Genomic DNA, 17,998 nt, shown 5'->3' on the forward strand with positions numbered 1-17,998 from the left:
TCTCGCAGATCTTGCCTCTCCTCTCGTCTCGCTATGTCAAAATAGCGAGATATCTCGCGAGATCTCGGCGAGATCTCCCTCCATGCTTAGAAGATTATACGAAGAATTGGGTATGGCGATGATTCAACTTACGACTTCAGAAAAGAACGGGTTAAATTGCTGATAAGAAGATTTAATCTTGTTACAAATTCAAGTAACAAGGAGAGGGAATTGCTTCTTTTTTTCTTTTCTCGGGGGGGGGGGGATGCTGTGGCATTGTCCCTCTCCAACAGCAATAAATAAAACTCAAAATTCAAACATCGATTCTTGGCTCCATTATGCAATTACATCTTTATTTGTGGCCACATTTGCTGACATAATTTCAAACTCATATTAGAGACTAACTCCAAAATAGACTCCTTATGTGAAAAGGAAAGGCCTTATCTAATCCTTACCCTATTAGGTAACCTAAACTAACTACGAAAATGAAACAATAAAGGAAATTGACGTAAAACAGGACCTAAACTAAACCAATGATACCAATCCTCAAACTGACCTATTTCAAAATAAAACCCATGGAATCAAAGGCCAAATACATATATGATTCAATCCTAGACTATTCCTAAGGAACCAATGGCGATTTGGTGATGATCTTAAATCAGCATGTACCAGGAATTAGCATTAGAGGTTGATGGTTGAGCTATAGTTTGTTGGTTTTGGCCCTCAAATGATATAGATGCTCCCATTACTCTATCAGTAATGTTCCACATGAGATCATATTAGGGATGGACTAAATCATCCACTCACTACTGCAGCTCATCAAGTATGAAATTATAATTCTAATTCTCTGCTCACCTTTCTTCAAACCATTTTTGAAGGCGATGGCTGTATTGAACAAAGATTAAATTATTCAAGCATTAATACTCGACCTAATACATTCTAGTTAGGCGAGTTAAACCTATCTCTGATTCTCATTCATGAAGGTCTTAAATACCCTAAGTAACAACTTAGAACAATTGAACCAGGTGATAAACTATTTTCGTACTTTACCTATCCACTCAACTTATTACTAACCCATGAAATAAGAATATGACTATGTAAATGCTTGGGGTAATGGTCCAAATACCCTCATCTATCAACCCAAGTTGTTTAGAAAAGAAAATATCCAATTTGGTGCTGGATCTACATCAGACGTGTATGGAGTTAAGTTACATTTTGGTGGGTGGTTAGGGATTTAGGGTTTCTTGATCATGGAGAAAAAAGAAGGATTTTTTTTTTGGGGGGGGGGGGTGTTAGGGCTTAAAGAAGTATAAAAAAGGGGAAGACGGGGATGGGGTTGTTGGCATTTAAACTTAACTGCTTTGTTTTCAATAATGGGTGTAGAAGATTTAGTGATGAATGGGTTGAATCCACGGCCACAGCCAATTGTTGGATGTTGGTCACCGAGAACGTAGTAAAACCACTGTAGATATGACTCACCAAGGATCCTAGACCTCTTAGATGTTAATCTCCAAGGTACCAATCTTATCTTAGACTCAAATTAGTCACTCACAAAGTAGTAGAAATGCTAATAAGCAAAATTAGCAAATACGGAGAATACACCATTCACCAGAGACACCAATTTTCGAACATATACATGGCAAATTTTGATATTTGAAGTAAAAGAAACTCTAAGGAGGATGAAAATAGGCAAGACACAAGGTCCTTAATAAATCCTAATAAAAGTATAGAAGAGTTTAGGAGCGTACAGGTTCTTTTGGTTAACTAAGTTGTTTAATAAGATTATGAGTACAAGGAAAATGCCAAATGAACGGAGGAGAAGTATTGTGGTTCCAATTTATAAAAATAAAGGAGATATTCAAAGTTATAATAACTATAGAGGCATTAAAGTAATGAACCATACTATAAAATTATGGGAGAGAGTAATTGAAATCCATTTGAGACAATGATCACAATTATAGAGAACCAATTTGGCTTTATGTGTTGGAAGACCTACAATATAAGCTATTTACCTTATTAGGAGACTTATGGAAAGGTATAGAGAGTGTAGGAAAGACCTTCTTCATATGGTATTTTTTTACCTAGAAAAATCTTATGATAGAGTTCCTAGAGTGTTAATTTGGCAAGTACTAGAGAAATGAAGTGTTGCAAGTAAATATGTGAACATAGTTAAGGATATGTATGATGGTTCAGTGAGAAGTGTAAATACAGTGGGAGGACAAAGTAATGAACTCCCAATTATAGTTGTGCTATATTAAGGATCAACTTTAAGCCCATATTTGTTTGCATTTATAATGGATGAATTAATTGAAGACATTCAAGGCAAGGTTCCTTGGTACCTGCTTTTTGTTGATGATATTGTGTTCATGAATGAGACTCAAGTAGTGATTAATACCAAGTTAGAATCATGGAGAGCAACTTTGGAATCAAAAGGCTTTAAACTAAGTAGAACGAAGACATAATATTTAGTTTGTAACTTTGGTCATGATCAAGTGGATGAAGTGGTGAAACTTGATGATGAGGAGATTCCTTGGAGCGATTGTTTTGGATACCTTGGTTCAATCATAAATAAAAAAGGTGATATAGAGGATGATGTTTTCCAAAAAATTGAAATAGGGTGGATGAAGTGAAGAGGTGCATTCAGGATCTTGTGTGACCGACGTATTCCTTTAAAGCTCAAAGGAAAATTCTATAGGATCATCGTTCAACCAGCTATAATGTATGGTGCAAGAGTGTTGGGTTGTTAAAAAGAATCATATAAATAAACTCAGTGTAGTAGAAATGAAGATGCTAAGATGGATTAGTGGCAAAACTAGGAAGCATAAGATAAAGTATGATCATGTTAGAGCTGTTCTAGGAATGACTCCCATAAGTGATAAGCTACAAGAAATTGGTTTGAGGTGGTGTGGCCACGTTCAACAGAGGCTTGTAAATGCCCTTATATGGCTAAGTGATGTAATCTAGATTGCAGGAATTATAAGAGCTAGGGGCAGACCTGCGATAACCTTAAGAGAAGTGGTGAGAAAGGATATGCATAGCATATGTTGTGTATCTAGCATGGCCTCAAATAGAGCTGATTGGAAGGCAATAATCCATGTAGCCAACCCCATTTAGTTGGGACAAGGCTTGATGATGATGATTGTTGAAGTAATGGGCTGTTTCACTGTTCACGTTATTACTGTTCACATGAACAATATTATGCCTTGATGCTTGCTTCCTTTTTTAGACATGCTACTCTACTTTCTATTTCTAGTATAGGAATCTTGCTACACAAGTTTTGGGAGTTTCTAGAAAGCATAGTTTCCATTTTCTACTAGTTACTAATTTCAAAACTTTCCTTTGTGCTTTCTATTTTGGACAGATTTCAGGAGTTAGAATATTAGAAAATTTTGTCCATGAGTTGTGCTCTTTATTTATTTTTTAGAGGACAAGTTTCTTTTCTCTCAAGTTGTATGCTAAGAACTTGAATTCTATAAATAAAGGAAGCTTGCAATTGTAATTTTACTTTAGCTAGAATCTTAGGCTTCTTTTGTGGTTCTCTCCTCTCTTTTCTTCCTTTTCTTCTCTTTTTTCTTTTCTCAAGTTCAAACATTGTTTTGGTTGTTTAAAGCTTTATTTCTAATATGGCATCAGAGCTTTTTTGAATGAAAACAATGTTGTTCTCAGTGTTCTCTTTTGAAGTTATTTTTTTTCCTTTTCAGATTTGCTTGGTGTGCAGCCATTTAATGTTGTATCTAATGTACTATAAGATCAAGTTTTTCATATGAACTGATCTTCTTACTTATTATCTTTCTTTTACACAGTCCAGAACTTGGAATAAATCCTTATTTTCTTCCTACCTGCATTACCTTTGTCTTCTGCATCCTGAAATCCTCTTTCCTCTATTCGGACCTAAGGTTTGCAGAGTTTTTTTTTACATTCTGCTTCAAGTTCTAGAAGGCTGATTCGAGTGGTATCTACTTCAGTTTAATGTCTTCAATTACAAGTGACTCAACCATGAATACAGCTGACTCTAAAGGACCTCAAGGAGATCATGTTAATGTTCAAATTACTTCCATTAAACTGAAAGGTAGTTTTAACTATTTGCTTTGGTCACAAGTGGTTCGAGTTTATATACTTGCGAAAGGTAAGCTTAAGTTTATTGAAGGTGGACCTCCTGTTGAGATTGACAAGTCCTATGCTAGTTGTATTCAAGATGATGCTATCATCAAAATTTGGATGTGGGATAGTATGGAACCTGATATTGCAGCCAACGTTATGTTCCTTAAGACTACAAAGGGAATATGGGATGATATGCAAGAGACCTATTCCCAACCTAAAAATTTGACCTGAATTTTTAGTATTTATGAAAAACTATTTCAATTTCAATGAGCTGACAAGTCTCTGCAAAACTATTACAACTCTTTTGAAGGAATGATGGAGGAGTTGAATGTATTTCAGCCTCTCACCACAGATATAGAGAAGCTTAAAGCACAACGGAATGAATTTTTTGTATCCAAGTTTTTTGCAGGGTTGAACCCTAAATTGAAATCTATCAAAGGACATCTTCTTGCTGGTGAGCATGTCCCCACCCTTAGTGAAGCATATTCTAGACTTTAACTTATTGCCTTGCCTAAAGGAAGTTCTCTAGAAAAAAGTTCTAAAGGAGAAAATTCAGCATTTACTACCTTTTGCGGAAGGGGACGTGGTCATAGAGAAATTAGTAAATCTTTTGGAGGTCGTGGTATTCAATCCTCTATCAAGACACCATGGTTATGTACTCATTGCGGTGACAGGGTGCTTAGTGGAAGCTTGTTGGGCCAAACATGGAAAGCCAGAGTGGGCAAAGCAACTTACCAATCATGCCATTTCCGATGGTGGTACTGATACGGTAACAAACAACGATAGTGGTTTTGTATCTTCTTCAGGAGATTTGTCTAAAACTCTAAAAGATGATGTTAGCCAAATCTTTCACTGATTGCAAAATATTGAGACCGGCACTTCCACATCCACTAGTACTTCTGCAGCAACACTTTCTTTTACAGGTAACATAACACTTCTCACTTCTACTCCTATCCTTTGGATCATTGACTGAGGGGCCTCCTCTCACATGACTGGTATGTTGTCGCTTTTTAACTCTTTTCTAAATCTACTACTAATAATTCCATTGTTATAGCTAATAGGACTTCCACACCCATTCTAGGCTCTGGAAGTGTTTCTCTTACAACTTCTCTTACTTTGTCATTTGTACTTCATGTTGCAAATTTTTTGTTTAATTTATTATCTATTATTAAGTGAACTAAAGCATTAAACTATTATGTGACCTTTACTCCCACTTCTTGTGTTTTCTAGGACCTTCACATGAGGAAGACGATTGGTGGAGGGTGTGAAAGGAACGGACTTTACTATCTGGACTATGCTGCCCTTATTGCAACTCTCTTTGACGATATTGTAGATGCTCTCCAATGGCACTGTCGTTTAGGCCATCTGTCTTTAGTTAGATTAAAGCTTTTATTTCCTCTTTTTAAGTCAGTGTCTAGATTAAATTGTGAAGCGTGTGAGTTAGGGAAGCATAATCGTGCCACCTATCCTCCACACTCGGTCCCTAGTAGTGAGTCTTTATTTTCTCTTGTTCATTACAATATTTGAGGTCCTTGCAGAGTTAGTAATAGACATGGTTTTTGATATTTTGTCACGCCACCTCTTGGAGTTTGCGTGAGCTCTTCTAATTTAGATGAATGTTCCCTATAATTATTGGGTGATGCCATTTTGACTACTGGTCATTTAATTGACCGAATGCCTATGACTTTACTTTATGAAAAATCTCATTTTTCAGTTGTTTTCCAAATAGAGAACCGTTCTTAGTTTCACCCAAAATTTTTGGTCGTGTTTGTTTTGTTCTTATACCACATCCTTTGGATGAACTTTGCCCCCATTTTGTCTAATGTATTGTTCTTGGGTACTCACGTACTCAAAAAGGTTTTCGTTGTTATGATCCTATTCATCATAAACAATTTGTAAGTGTGGATGTGACTTTTTTTTAACATACACCTTATTACCCTAGTCCATCTATATCTTTTGAAAATTGTGTTTTAGATGTTGCTCCCTCTATTTCTTCTATTCCTTCTGTGGTTCCTTCCACTGGAAGTGTCCCTCTATAGGTTTATCAACGGAGATGTAAGTTTGCAGAGCGCATTGTGGATAGTACTGCTCCTCCTGTAATCTCCCCTAGTGGAGACTAAAGTTGGTTCTACAGATGTTCCCACTTCATCCTCTCCACCAGCGGATTCTTCTAGTGGAGATCATACGCCGACTTCAGATGACTTACCAATTGTTTCGAGGAAAGGTAGTCGTACTTGTACTTTACACTCTGACATTGCTTACCCTGTTTCCAATTTCGTATCTATTTCTCATCTACCTCTTCACGTATTGCTGCCTGCATTTTTCGTATCTGCTATTCATATTCCAACCCATCATACCGAGGCCCTTGAAGAGCTTGGCTGGAAGGCCGCCTTGGATGTGGAAATGGATGCTTTATAGTCTCGTAATACATGGTCCTTGGTAGACCTACCTCTTGGAAAAGCTGTGGTCCGCTGTTGGTCGGTGTATACTTTTAAGTATCATTCTAATGGTATAGTTGAAAGGTTAAAGGCCCGCTTGGTGGCTAAGGGCTATACTCAAACATACTATGTGGACTATTTTGAAACTTCTTCTCCTGTGGCTAGACTTAATTTTGTTCGTGTTTTGATTTTTTTAGCTGTGAATTATAACTAGCCTCTATTTCAGCTTGACATAAAAAATGCCTTCTTATATGGTGATCTTCATGAAGAAGATTATTTTGAGCAACCTCCAGGGTATGTTGTTCAGGGGGAGGACAGTGTTCGTGTTTGCAAACTTCATAAAGCAATTTATGGCCTTAAACAGTTTCCACGAGCTTTGGTTTGAGAAATTTAGCAAGACTATGGAGCCCTTTGGATTTTTACAGTGTTATTCTTATCAATATATCTTTATTAGACGACAGAGTGGTTGTGTTGTAATGAGCACATTTATGTGTGAAATCTTAGGGAATAAAGCATGCATTTTACACACTTAAAGTGGAGCTACCTTAGGTTTTATGTTGTTTTTGCAGATTTTAGGACTTTTCAAGATTTAAGCAAACATTTGGAGTTTTGGGTATGAAACATGCAATTTTACACGTCAAGAGGTCGGTTCAAATTCCCAAGTGCAAAAATGGGCCGGATCTGGAGCATGATGGGCTAGAGATGTGATTGTGGGCCAACTCCAAAATATTTTACAAATAAAAAAGAACATGGAGAAAAAGAATCCTTGCATGCTTCAATATTTTATTTCCTATTTGGGACTTGATAAAAGAAGGAAAAAGAGGAAAAAGAATCCTATTCAGAGAAGGAAGAGGGAAAAATCCCGTTTTTGAGCGTCTCTGTCCAGTTTCGATCAAGCCCTTCATCAAATGGTCATCCGGTGTCCGATCGAGCTGATTTTGGAGGAGAGCTTCACGACTTCTTGATCCTCAAATCCAACGGTGGAATTGTGCATTTGATCTCTCTAAGTCAATTCGATTAGTACGCCAAAACCCTCCCTGGTTGAGTCAGATAGGAACTCTTGAGTTTGATTCAAACTCTGTCAAAAATCATATCCCATGTAAACTCTATAAAAGGAGAGCATACTCCAGCAAGGGAGAACGTGTTTTAGAGCTTAGGAGAAGCACACTTTCTTTTCTCTTTAGTTTATTTAAGCTTTCTCTAGTTTTCTTTGATTTCTTTTGTGAGATTCTAATTTTTAGATTGAATGTTTAGGTTTAATTTTTCTATGTAATGCAATTTGAAGTTCAAGTTTCAAGTTTGAGGATTCATTTTTCTATTGGTCTAGCAATTGCAGATCTAGATAATTCTAGATCTGGTTGTTAGGGTTGGTTGAGATTCGAATCGTTCGTTCAGGTTTTTTTTTAATTATTATTTGAAGTTCAAAGATGCAAGTAAGTTACCTCCTTCAATAATCTTCTCTCCCCCCCCTCCATTCCCGCTTCTATTTACCCCTCCATATTCTTAATTTAGGATTTACTTTCAACATTTATTTATTGTTCTCCCTTCCCCATGGGTCCTTGATCAGAGATGCCTACAGTCGTGCCTCTCTTTGGTTAAGGTTTCCATTATCCTTTTATTGCTTTGTTATTTACTTTCTACAATTTATTGTTCTTGCATTTATTTATTGTTCTCCCTTCCCCCTGGGTCCTTCATCAGAGATGCCTACAGTCGTGCCTCTCTTTGGTTAAGGTTTCCCTTTTCCTTTTATTACTTTGTTGCCTTTTATTTATGCGTTGGTTATATTTGTATTATCTTTAGTCTCAATTTGATCACATTATATGCATGGATTAGGACCACTCGTTTAGTTTAATTAATTAGTTAACAAATTTGAATCATTGCACTATCGCATTATCATTAAGAGGTTAAATTCTAAAGTGGCATATCTCCTTGAGATCGACCCATTAGCTACACTATACCGTGCGCTTGCGGTTATTTTTATTTTTCAAACATGTTGTCATTATGGCAGTTTATGTTGATCATATTATTCTTTCATGCAATAACGTTGAAGCCATTCATATAGTCAAGGCACACCTACAGAAGTGTTTCCAAACCAAAGACTTGGGTGAGCTACAGTATCTCTTGGGGATTAAGGTAGTCCGTAGTAAACAGGGAGTTAATTTGTCACAAAGAAAATGTCTTAGATCTTTTGACTGACATTGGCATGGTCGCTTCTAATCCTAGCGACATTCCCATGGACCCTCAGTTAAAGTTAGGACTAGATAATGGTGATTTGTTGGATGATGTCCATCGTTGCGGGAGTCTTATTGGAAAACTTATTTATCTTATTTTTCCTCATCCTAATATTTCTTATTCTGTTGGTATGTTGAGTGAATTTATGCAGTCTCCTAGGAAGGCTCATTGGGATATAGCAATGCTAGTTCTTTGATATCATAAGAGTGTGCCCGGGAAAGGGCTAATCTATAGACCACATCAAAGTATGGACTTGGAGAAGCAAGAAGCAATCCACTATTGCCCGGTCTAGTGTTGAAGCTGAGTATAGGGCCATAGCCCACACTACTGCTGAATTAATGTGGCTTCGTTCCTTATTAGAAGAGATGGGATTCGCAGTTTTTGCTCCTATAAAAATGTTTTGTGACAATCAGGCTACCACTTACATTGCTAGTAATCCACTATTCCGTGAGAGGACGAAACATATAGAGAGGTTGATTGTCATTTTGTGTGTGACGCAGTAAAGAAAAAACTTATAGAGACTCCCTTTGTTAGCTCTATTGATCAACTCGCTGATCTCTTCACTAAAGCTCTATTTCGACCCAGTTTCCAATCTATTTGTTGCAAGCTGGGCATGGAGACTTGTATGCTCCAGCTTGAGGGGGAGTGTTGAAGTAATGGGCTGTTTTACTGTTTATGTGAACAATATTATGCCTTGATGCTTGCTTCCTTTTTAAGATATGCTACTCTACTTTCTATTCTAGGGTAGGAATCTTGCTACACAAGTTTTGGGAGTTTCTAGAAATCATAGTTTTTATTTTCTGCTAGTTACTAATTTCAGAACTTTCCTTTTTCTGTACTTTCTATTTTGGACAGATTTTAGGAATTAGAATACTAGAAAATTATGTCCATTAATTGTACTATTTATTTATTTTTTAGAGGACAAGTTTCTTGTCTCTCAAGTTGTATGCTAAGCACTTGAATTCTATAAATAAAGGAAGCTTGCAATTCTAGTTTTACTTTTGCTAGAATTGCAGGCTTCTTTTGTGGTTCTCTCTTCTCTCTTTTCTTTTCTCAAGTTCAGACACTGTAAAGCTTGATTTCTAACAATGATGATGATGAATGAAGTTTGTATTCATCCATTGATTCACCCCACTGGGGTCGTTTATTTGGCAGTTGTAGTTTGCTAATCAGCATTACAATGTGAATCATCCTTAAAATAGGATTTAGATACAACTTAGGACTCCTATCTGAAATGTAACTTCAACAGTAAAAAGCATCTATAAATCATGATGGCTTTAGAGAAGCTGATAAAATAAACAAGTCGACTATTCTGACCTTAAGGTGGGCAGAGTTTACCAAAAAAAAAAAAAAGACCTGGCTGAGATTTTATAAACCCTGAAAAAACTATGTAAAGAAAACTACTACTACTTCTATGACAGTGGGCCAACAGCATCTGGGGTTTACTCAGGCTTCCTCTTGGAGACTTAGGTCTTCAGAGTTCAGACGTCCATCAAGCTTGTGTCAACTAGGCATGTTGTTGCCTCGGACCCAAGAATGAGCTTTAGGCACCACATACAAGCAAAGCCTCAATAGCTGTAGTTCTCAATTGTCATAACATGAAGGTGATTAATCTGGTGGTTTTGCAGCTGCCTGCTTCTATAGATATATTTTGGCCTCAATGTAATGTTGTTAACTATTTTGTAGAATTTTAAGTTTTCAACCTCATTTTATTTGCAGTGGTTTAGTTTACCAAGTAGATGAGATGTGAACTAAGATCTTATAATCAAGTTACCTATCAGCATCAATTTGGACCTGTTTTAGTTGGCTCAAGTAATATTACATAGGCTCTTTTTGTTTCACACAAGAAATCCTTAATTTTAACACTTCCTTTTACATGAAACATATTCCTTTCTGCAGGGTTGCGAATGTCTCAGTTCAACAATGAAAAATGTGGTCTTGCCAATCGTACACAAAAGACTCTTATGAACTTTGTTACCTCAGGGGCTTCTTCTGAAAAAGATAAGAGTAATAATAAATCAATTGAGTCTGGTGCAGATGATAATCATCTCGTGTCTGACATGAAAACGGGTCTTCCAGATGACAGCCAGATCCATCACTTAGATGCCATGCATAATAATTATTTGGAGGGCAGTTCCAATCCGAATCAGTCATTTGATACTGACTCTAGCATCTTCAGCAATGATGCTCATATCATGGAGAAAATTCATGAACCTCTGAGCGACAATTTCCTGTCCAAGGTGCGTTAAAAAGAAAAAGCTTTTGTTCAGCTAGTACTAATGGGGTTTTCAGATGGAGATAATTCTTAAAGACAAGAATTTCATGTCAGTTGGTGATTGTTTATCCATAATCTTCCATTCTACTTGTGTGTTTCACATTTCAAAATCTTCCAATTTGACATGTGGCTTATTCTGAATCTTTTTATCTTAGTACTTGGAGTTCATGTTGTAGGGGTAGTTTAGGAATTAGTTAATTAGCTAGTTTCCTTATGGTGCATTGTCTATTTTTAAAATTTTTATCTCCCTAGGGAGGTGTATGTGATTTCTGCTACTATCATTAGCGAGCTAATATATAGCTGTATCGGAGAATCACTCCCAACACACAGCATTATATCATTTGATTTCTCCTCTTTCTTACCTTCTTCTCCTTTGTAAATTAGGGAAGAGAAAGAGATAAGAAGAGGAGAGAAGCCTGATTTATGTTGGAGCTTCACAGAAAAACTTTTTTTTTTTTGGATGAATAAATAATGATATTAAGAGAACAGCGAACTACAAGAAGAAACCAAACAAAAGGATTCAGTGAGAAGGGATGATTTGGGAGTTGAGGCCCCAGGAGACAACAATGAGCCTGTTCCTTGGGGAGTCAACAACCGGGGGATGGGGAATGCTGATGAGTCTAGCCGATACATCAAAATAAATTGCACTCCAAATCGAATCAAGAGAGTGGGATTTAGAAGTCCAACGCCTTAGATTCCGCTCCCACCAGAGATGATGGATCATAGCACCATAAACAAGCTTACCAACCCGATCACAAATAGAGGAGCCTGAGAAATTACTCAAAATCCAAACCCAATCACGATCAAACTCAAATGAGCGGCGGGAACGGGGCCAGATGAAAGCAATGGCTTTTCTCCAAAGAGAACTGGAGAAGGGGCAAGAGAAAAATAAATGCTCAATGTCCTCGGTACCGGTCCAGCAAAGGGTACAGTTTGGGTTCACAGGGATGTGGCGGGAGATGAGGAAGGCCTGGGTTGGGAGGGCGAGGTTTAGGGCTCTCCAAAGGGTTAGGGCATGCCAGGGAATGTGGCCAGAGAACCATACAAAGGAAGGCCAAGGGGGGGAAGGGGAAGGGGAACGAACCAGGTTCCAAGCAGAAGCCGAGGTAAAGGATTTTGTAGAAGAGGGAAGCCAGACTAGAGTGTCATGAGCGGAGGGGGTAATTGGTGGAAGGGAATTCCAGACTTGTGTGAGGCTAGGGTGGGGGACAGGGGCCCAAGTTCCATCGGAGATGAAGTCCGATAAGAGAGAAGACTTGGGGATACGGGAGTCATAAATGGTGCGGGCGGGAAAAAGGGAAAAGAGAATACCCATCGGATGCCAAGGATCTAGCCAGAACTTAGTGGAGAGGCCAGAGGAGATTTGAATGGTGAAGGCAGGGAGAGCACAGGGTCTGTGGAGAAGAAGTTTCCTCCAGATCCAGGAAGGGTTAGGAGGGATAGGGACGGACCAGAAAGAATCAGATTTGAGGAGGTAAGAGTAGACCCAATTGACCCAAATGGAATCTTGTTTAGAAACAATTTTCCAAATGAGACGAAGTAAAGCGGAGGAATTGACATCTCGAATCCTTCGAATTCCTTGTGGCCCCCCTCAGATTTAGGCCGACAGATGTTGGACCAACTGATGGGGCGGAGGAATCTCGAGGAAACCTGGCCTTTCCATAGAAAGGCACAGAAGATGGACTCCATCTCCAAGGAGATAGACTTGGGAAAGGGAAAGATGCCACACCAGTAGAGATAGGAGGATTGAAGAACAGAGCGAATTAGCTCAACACGACCGGCAAAAGAGAGAAGCCGGCTTTTCCAAAGTTGGAGACTTTTCCGAATATGATCAAGCATTGGGGCACAGTGGTGGCGAGAGAGCCTACCAGGGAAAAGAGGAAGGCCGAGATAGACAACAGGGAAGGAGTAGGCTTGAATCCAGAGATATTTAGGAGATTGGAGCGAAGGGAGTCAGAGACTCCGGAGAGGAAAATGGAAGATTTGTCGAGATTGACCTTGAGACCCGAGATGGACTCGAAGAGATTAAGAGCAGAAAGGATAGAAGAGATGGATTTGTGGTCAGCTTTGGAGAAGATCATGAGGTCGTCCGCAAAGGCGAGATGAGTGAGGTTGAGGGATTTGCATTTGGGAATTGGAGAGATTAAGAGTTGATCAGTCTTGGATTGAAGGATGCAGGAAAGAACTTCCAAAGCAAGGGAAAAGAGGTAAGGGGAGAGGGGACAACCTTGACGAATCCCGACTCGAGAGGAGAGGAAGCCAGCCGGAGAGCCGTTGGTTATAATGGAGAAGGTTGGAGTGGATATGCAGACCTCAATCCAATGGATAAAGGAGGGGGGGAAATTCATGGCAGAAAGAACATCACTGATAAAATCCCAGCGAATGGAGTCGAAAGCTTTATGGAGATCTACTTTGAGGAGAGCAGCAAGGGAATGAGATGATCTCTCAAAACCCCTGACTACCTCTGCACAAAGAAGAATATTATCCACAATGCTACGACCAAAAATGAATGCAGTTTGGTTGGCACTAACCAGGCTAGGAATAACCTTCTTAATTCGATTCGCAAGGATCTTGGAGATAAATTTGTAGAGGAGGTTACAAAGAGAGATGGGGCGAAAGTCAGAGAGGGAGGAGGCACCTGCCTTTTTGGGAATAAGACAAACAAAAGTTTGGTTAACGGAAGAGAGCTGTGAAGGGTTGAGAAAGAAGCTCCGAACAGCATGAATCAGGTCGCCCTCGATAATATCCCAGGCACTATTGAAAAAGCCCATACTAAACCCATCGGGGCCGGGAGCACGATTGGATTTGTGGGAACGGATAGCCTGAAGAATCTCATCATGGGAGGGAATAGAGTAGAGAAAGGGAAGGGAGAGAGGGTCAATGAATTTATTAATGAGGTTGGGAGGGAGATGGGGCCTACTAGGGAGGGAAGGAGGAGCGAGAAGATTAGAAAAGAAAGAGACGACTTCCGCTTTGATTCCAGGAGGGTCGGAGATCAAGGAACCATTGCGGGAGAGGAGAACAGGAATGGAGTTGTAGTTGTGACGAGCTTTTAGGGACTGATGGAAAAAGGCGGTATTGGAATCCCCAAGCTGGAGCCATTTGATTCTAGCTTTTTGACGAAGGAAACTTTCTTCAAGGGAAAGGAGGGAAGATAACTCAGAAGAAAGGTCATTCTCAGAAATTGCCAATGAGGGATTGAGAGGATCACCTTGGAGGAGAGATTGGGTTCGCAGGAGATTTGAGCGGCTAATGGAGACTCTAGAGGAAATGTTTCCAAAAGAAGAGGAGTTCCAGAGCTTGAGAGATTCCTTAGTGTTCCTTAGCCGGCGGGCGAATGCAATGAGGGGAAGAGAGTGGCAATGGGTAGGTTTATCCCAAGCCTCTTTAACAGTGGAGATGAAATCAGGGTTAGAAGTCCACATATCAAAGAATTTAAAAGGCTTAGGACCGAAGGAGGAGGGAGGGGAAAGATGAACAAGACAGGGGGAGTGATCAGAAAGACTAGGAGAAGAGAAGGAGGCATGGGAAAGAGGGAAACTGGAGAGCCAAGAATGATTAACAAGGAAGCGGTCAAGCTTCGAGGCGATTCTATCCTCACCAATACGGCGATGTGCCACGAAAGCGAGTGGCCCGACCAACGGAGATCAGTGAGACTAGAATCATCGATACAAGAATTAAAGGCCTCAACAGCAAACGGATTGGGAGAACAGCCACCAACCCTTTCATGGGAAAAACGGACAATATTAAAGTCTCCACCAACACCCCAGGGAGAGTTCTCACAAGAGGTAGAAAGAGAACAAATTGAATCCCACAAAGGAACATGATCAGAGGCACGATTGAAGCCATAGACGATGGTGATGAAGAAGTTTGAAATTGAAGGAGCATTAGGCAAGGATACCGAAAGATGTATGAATTGGGAGGAGGAATTAGAGAGGGAGAGATTGATCAGAGTCGGATCCCAAAGAATCCAGATACGACCATTTGGGGAATGGGAGTAATTGGAAATAAAGGACCAATTGGGGGCTAGAAATTGAGCAATCCGATGGGAATTATCCTGATTAACATGGGTCTCAAGAAGGGCATAAAAGGGGGCTTTAGAATCCAAAATGAAATTCTTAACCTCCCTTTGCTTGGCTATAGAATTAATGCCTCTAACATTCCAAATAATAAAACTAGACATAAACACATTGGGGAAGGGGAGAGAAAAAACAATTAGCAACTAATATCGGGATAATGAGGGGCAGCACTATGAGGGGGGGGGGAAGGGGATAGCCTCACACAAGGGGGAATCACAAGGGGATGGCGTTTCAAAAATATTTGGGTCAATGGATGAAGCTGAAAGGGGGGTTGAAATTTCGGTAGAGGGGGATGAGGGATGGGATGAGGTTGAAGGGTCAAAAGTTTGAATGTTTAAAAGCATGGGCCTGGGCAGGTTCATAGGGATCAAAGGGTTGGGGCCAATAGTATCATTGCATTTAGGAAGCACCGAGGACAATGGCTGAGGGAAATTCTTTGAGGAGTTGGGTCTATAAGTTGGGTTTTTTAAACAAATGGGCCCAGCCGAAATAAGAGCTTGAGGCCCATTATGAGGAGGAGAAGGGGTTTTTAAGATGGGCTTGGGCCGAAAAGAAGGATTTAATGAGGTTAAGGAACAGGAAAGAGGAAGCTGACGTCTGTTTGGGAGTTGTGTAGTGGGGCCCAGTTGGCGAGAGGGAGTCGGTAAAATGGGGGAGGAAATATCGTGAGAGGAGGGAGAAGGGTCTTTTGGAGTTAAGGTTAGGGTATCGCATGGAACAGAAGATAGCAGATTTGCAGGGTTTACAGTAATCGAACTAGCATCATTTGGGAAAGATCAAGAACTTGGATCAAAGGAGCAAGAGCCAGTTACCTTAAATGACCGAGCGGCAGCCCCAAGGCCGACATCATCAGTCGCGGGAGCAGGAATCTCAGGGAAGGAGACTTCAACATCGTCAGAGGAGCTGGCGGGACGAACAGAGATGTCGCCATCAGAGCACAGAGGCGCAGGAATCATAGCAGCAGCTTTATTTCTTCTTCTTTGGCAACGGTAAGTCTTTGACGGAGGAGCAGGGCCGGCGAGCTTCACAGGAATCAAAGGCGGAACTGAAATAGTAGTTTTTTCTATAACATCGATAGTATTTTCCTTTAATGGGATAACATCAGAGCTTCTGGTATCATAAGGAGGCATAACTTCAGCATGGTTCAAGCACGGAAAATCAGCCGTTGGGAGACTGATTTCAGCAGATCGAACAGAAGGAGGGTCATCTGTAGTAGATTGTTTGAGAGAAGTGAACAAGCAATCTTTCGCATCGTGGCCGAACGAGGAGCAGGTTGCACAACGGGAAGGGATCCAATCATAGACTATGACTTGATTATACTTGAGGCCCAAGTCATCGGCAATAGTGATGAGCGACGGGAGATCCTTTGACGCAGAGAAATCTACACAAATTCTTGCATATGAAAGGCGAGACATATTGAGAGTTTTCACATCAGTTCTGATAGGCTTTCCAAGAGCAGAGCCAATACGGCTCAAGCAATCTGAATTCTAGAACTTAAGCGGTAGACCAGGCAAATTGATCCACAGGGGAAGAGGGCTGAAGTCGACCCTGCGGAGAGGAAGCGAAGGAGTTCATGGTTTGAGGAACAAAGGAGATTTTCCCACAAACCATGGAGTCCCTTCAAGAGCACGGGAACGGCAGTCAGGAGAGTCAAACTTGAAAAGAAAGATTCCGGCATCAATGAGGTGAATATCCAGAATACCTTCAGCTTTCCATTGCTTAGTGAGAGATGATTTTATGATTCCAAAGGGGGGAGGAGGGCCAAGGAATTGGCCGATAACTGAGGAGTTCCAACGGCGAATTCCACAGGCAGTAGAGTCAGAAGGGACAGTGAGCAGTGGGGTTGGGGCCGGGGCCATCAGAGGTAGGAGGGATGAAAGAGAGGTCAAGATCAGAAATGGAAGAGGGCTGTTGGTTGAAGAGGGAATTCCAAGGCTTGTCAGGGGAAATGGGGGAAGGGTTACTCAGGTAAGAGGGGGGAACAGGAGGGGGGTTAAAGTCAGACATGGAGGCAAGTTCAAAAGCTACCGGAGAGGACAGGGGTAGCCGTGGAAGAGGTCAGTCATCCCGAAGCGAGGGAGGTTGGTTAGGGAAACAGATGAATGTTCTATGTTATTCTCTGATGAAAGACCATCGATCTGGTTCCAAAAAGACCAAGGGATTGAGAAACTTGTAAGTTGCTGTAAGTTGCTGCCCAAGGGATTGAGAAACTTCTTCTTGATAATGTTGATCCCTTGAATTCGTCAATTGCTCTTCACAGAAAAACTTGTGAAGACTCCAGTTGTAATAGTTTTATTTAATCTGATGAATACAAGTAAAACAAGAGAATGTAGGCTAGAAATCCTATTCCTAATATCTAGGAATTTCCCCTTATAATTGGGAATCCAAAACTAACTACAACTAGTGGAATTTCCCATCGTGAATTTGCACCTAGCGCTAATCCTCAATGGGAGTATTTCCTCTGCATTTTTCCCTTCTAACACTCCCCCCGAAGCTGGAGGATATTTGTTATCCATGCCCAGCTTGTTGCAAATTTTGTCAACATTTGTACTCTCCAATGCCTCAGTGAATAAATTTGTTAGTTGTTCCCCTGTACGGACATGATTGGGAAATATCATGCCTTCTTGTAGTTTCTCACGATTAAAATGACAATCTACTTGGATGTGCTTGGTCACCCGTTCATGAAAAACAAGGTCAGATGCTAAGTGGACAACATGATTGTCATACTAAAGCTTTATAGACGAATCACCAACAAAGTTGAGTTCATTAAGAAACTGCTTAATCCATATCAACTCAAAGGTGACATGTGCATGGCTTGATACTCTGATTATGTACTTGACCAAGCAACCACTATGTGTTCCTTATTTCTCCATGACACAAGATTTCCTCCAATA

General features: G+C 40.2%; 1 protein-coding gene across 4 annotated transcripts in view; it reads left to right on the top strand.

The window, feature by feature from the left end:
- LOC149016878 (DNA/RNA polymerases superfamily protein) overlaps positions 1 to 17,998 on the top strand; it is a 113,289-nt gene that overhangs the window by 57,774 nt on the left and 37,517 nt on the right. For all 4 annotated transcript variants that reach the window (XR_016172733.1, XM_089151136.1, XM_089151138.1 and 1 more), the window contains exon 12: positions 10,650 to 10,990. Coding sequence is in view for 3 of the 4 variants with exons in the window: in XM_089151136.1 (XP_089007262.1) it covers positions 10,650 to 10,990 (341 nt within the window). In the remaining variant the exon portion in view is untranslated. The remainder of the gene's footprint in view (positions 1 to 10,649; positions 10,991 to 17,998) is intronic.

This window comes from Hakea prostrata, chromosome 4, assembly GCF_041222555.1.
Source record: "Hakea prostrata isolate BN-2017 chromosome 4, UWA_Hpros_2, whole genome shotgun sequence".
Taxonomy (NCBI): Eukaryota; Viridiplantae; Streptophyta; class Magnoliopsida; order Proteales; family Proteaceae; genus Hakea; species Hakea prostrata.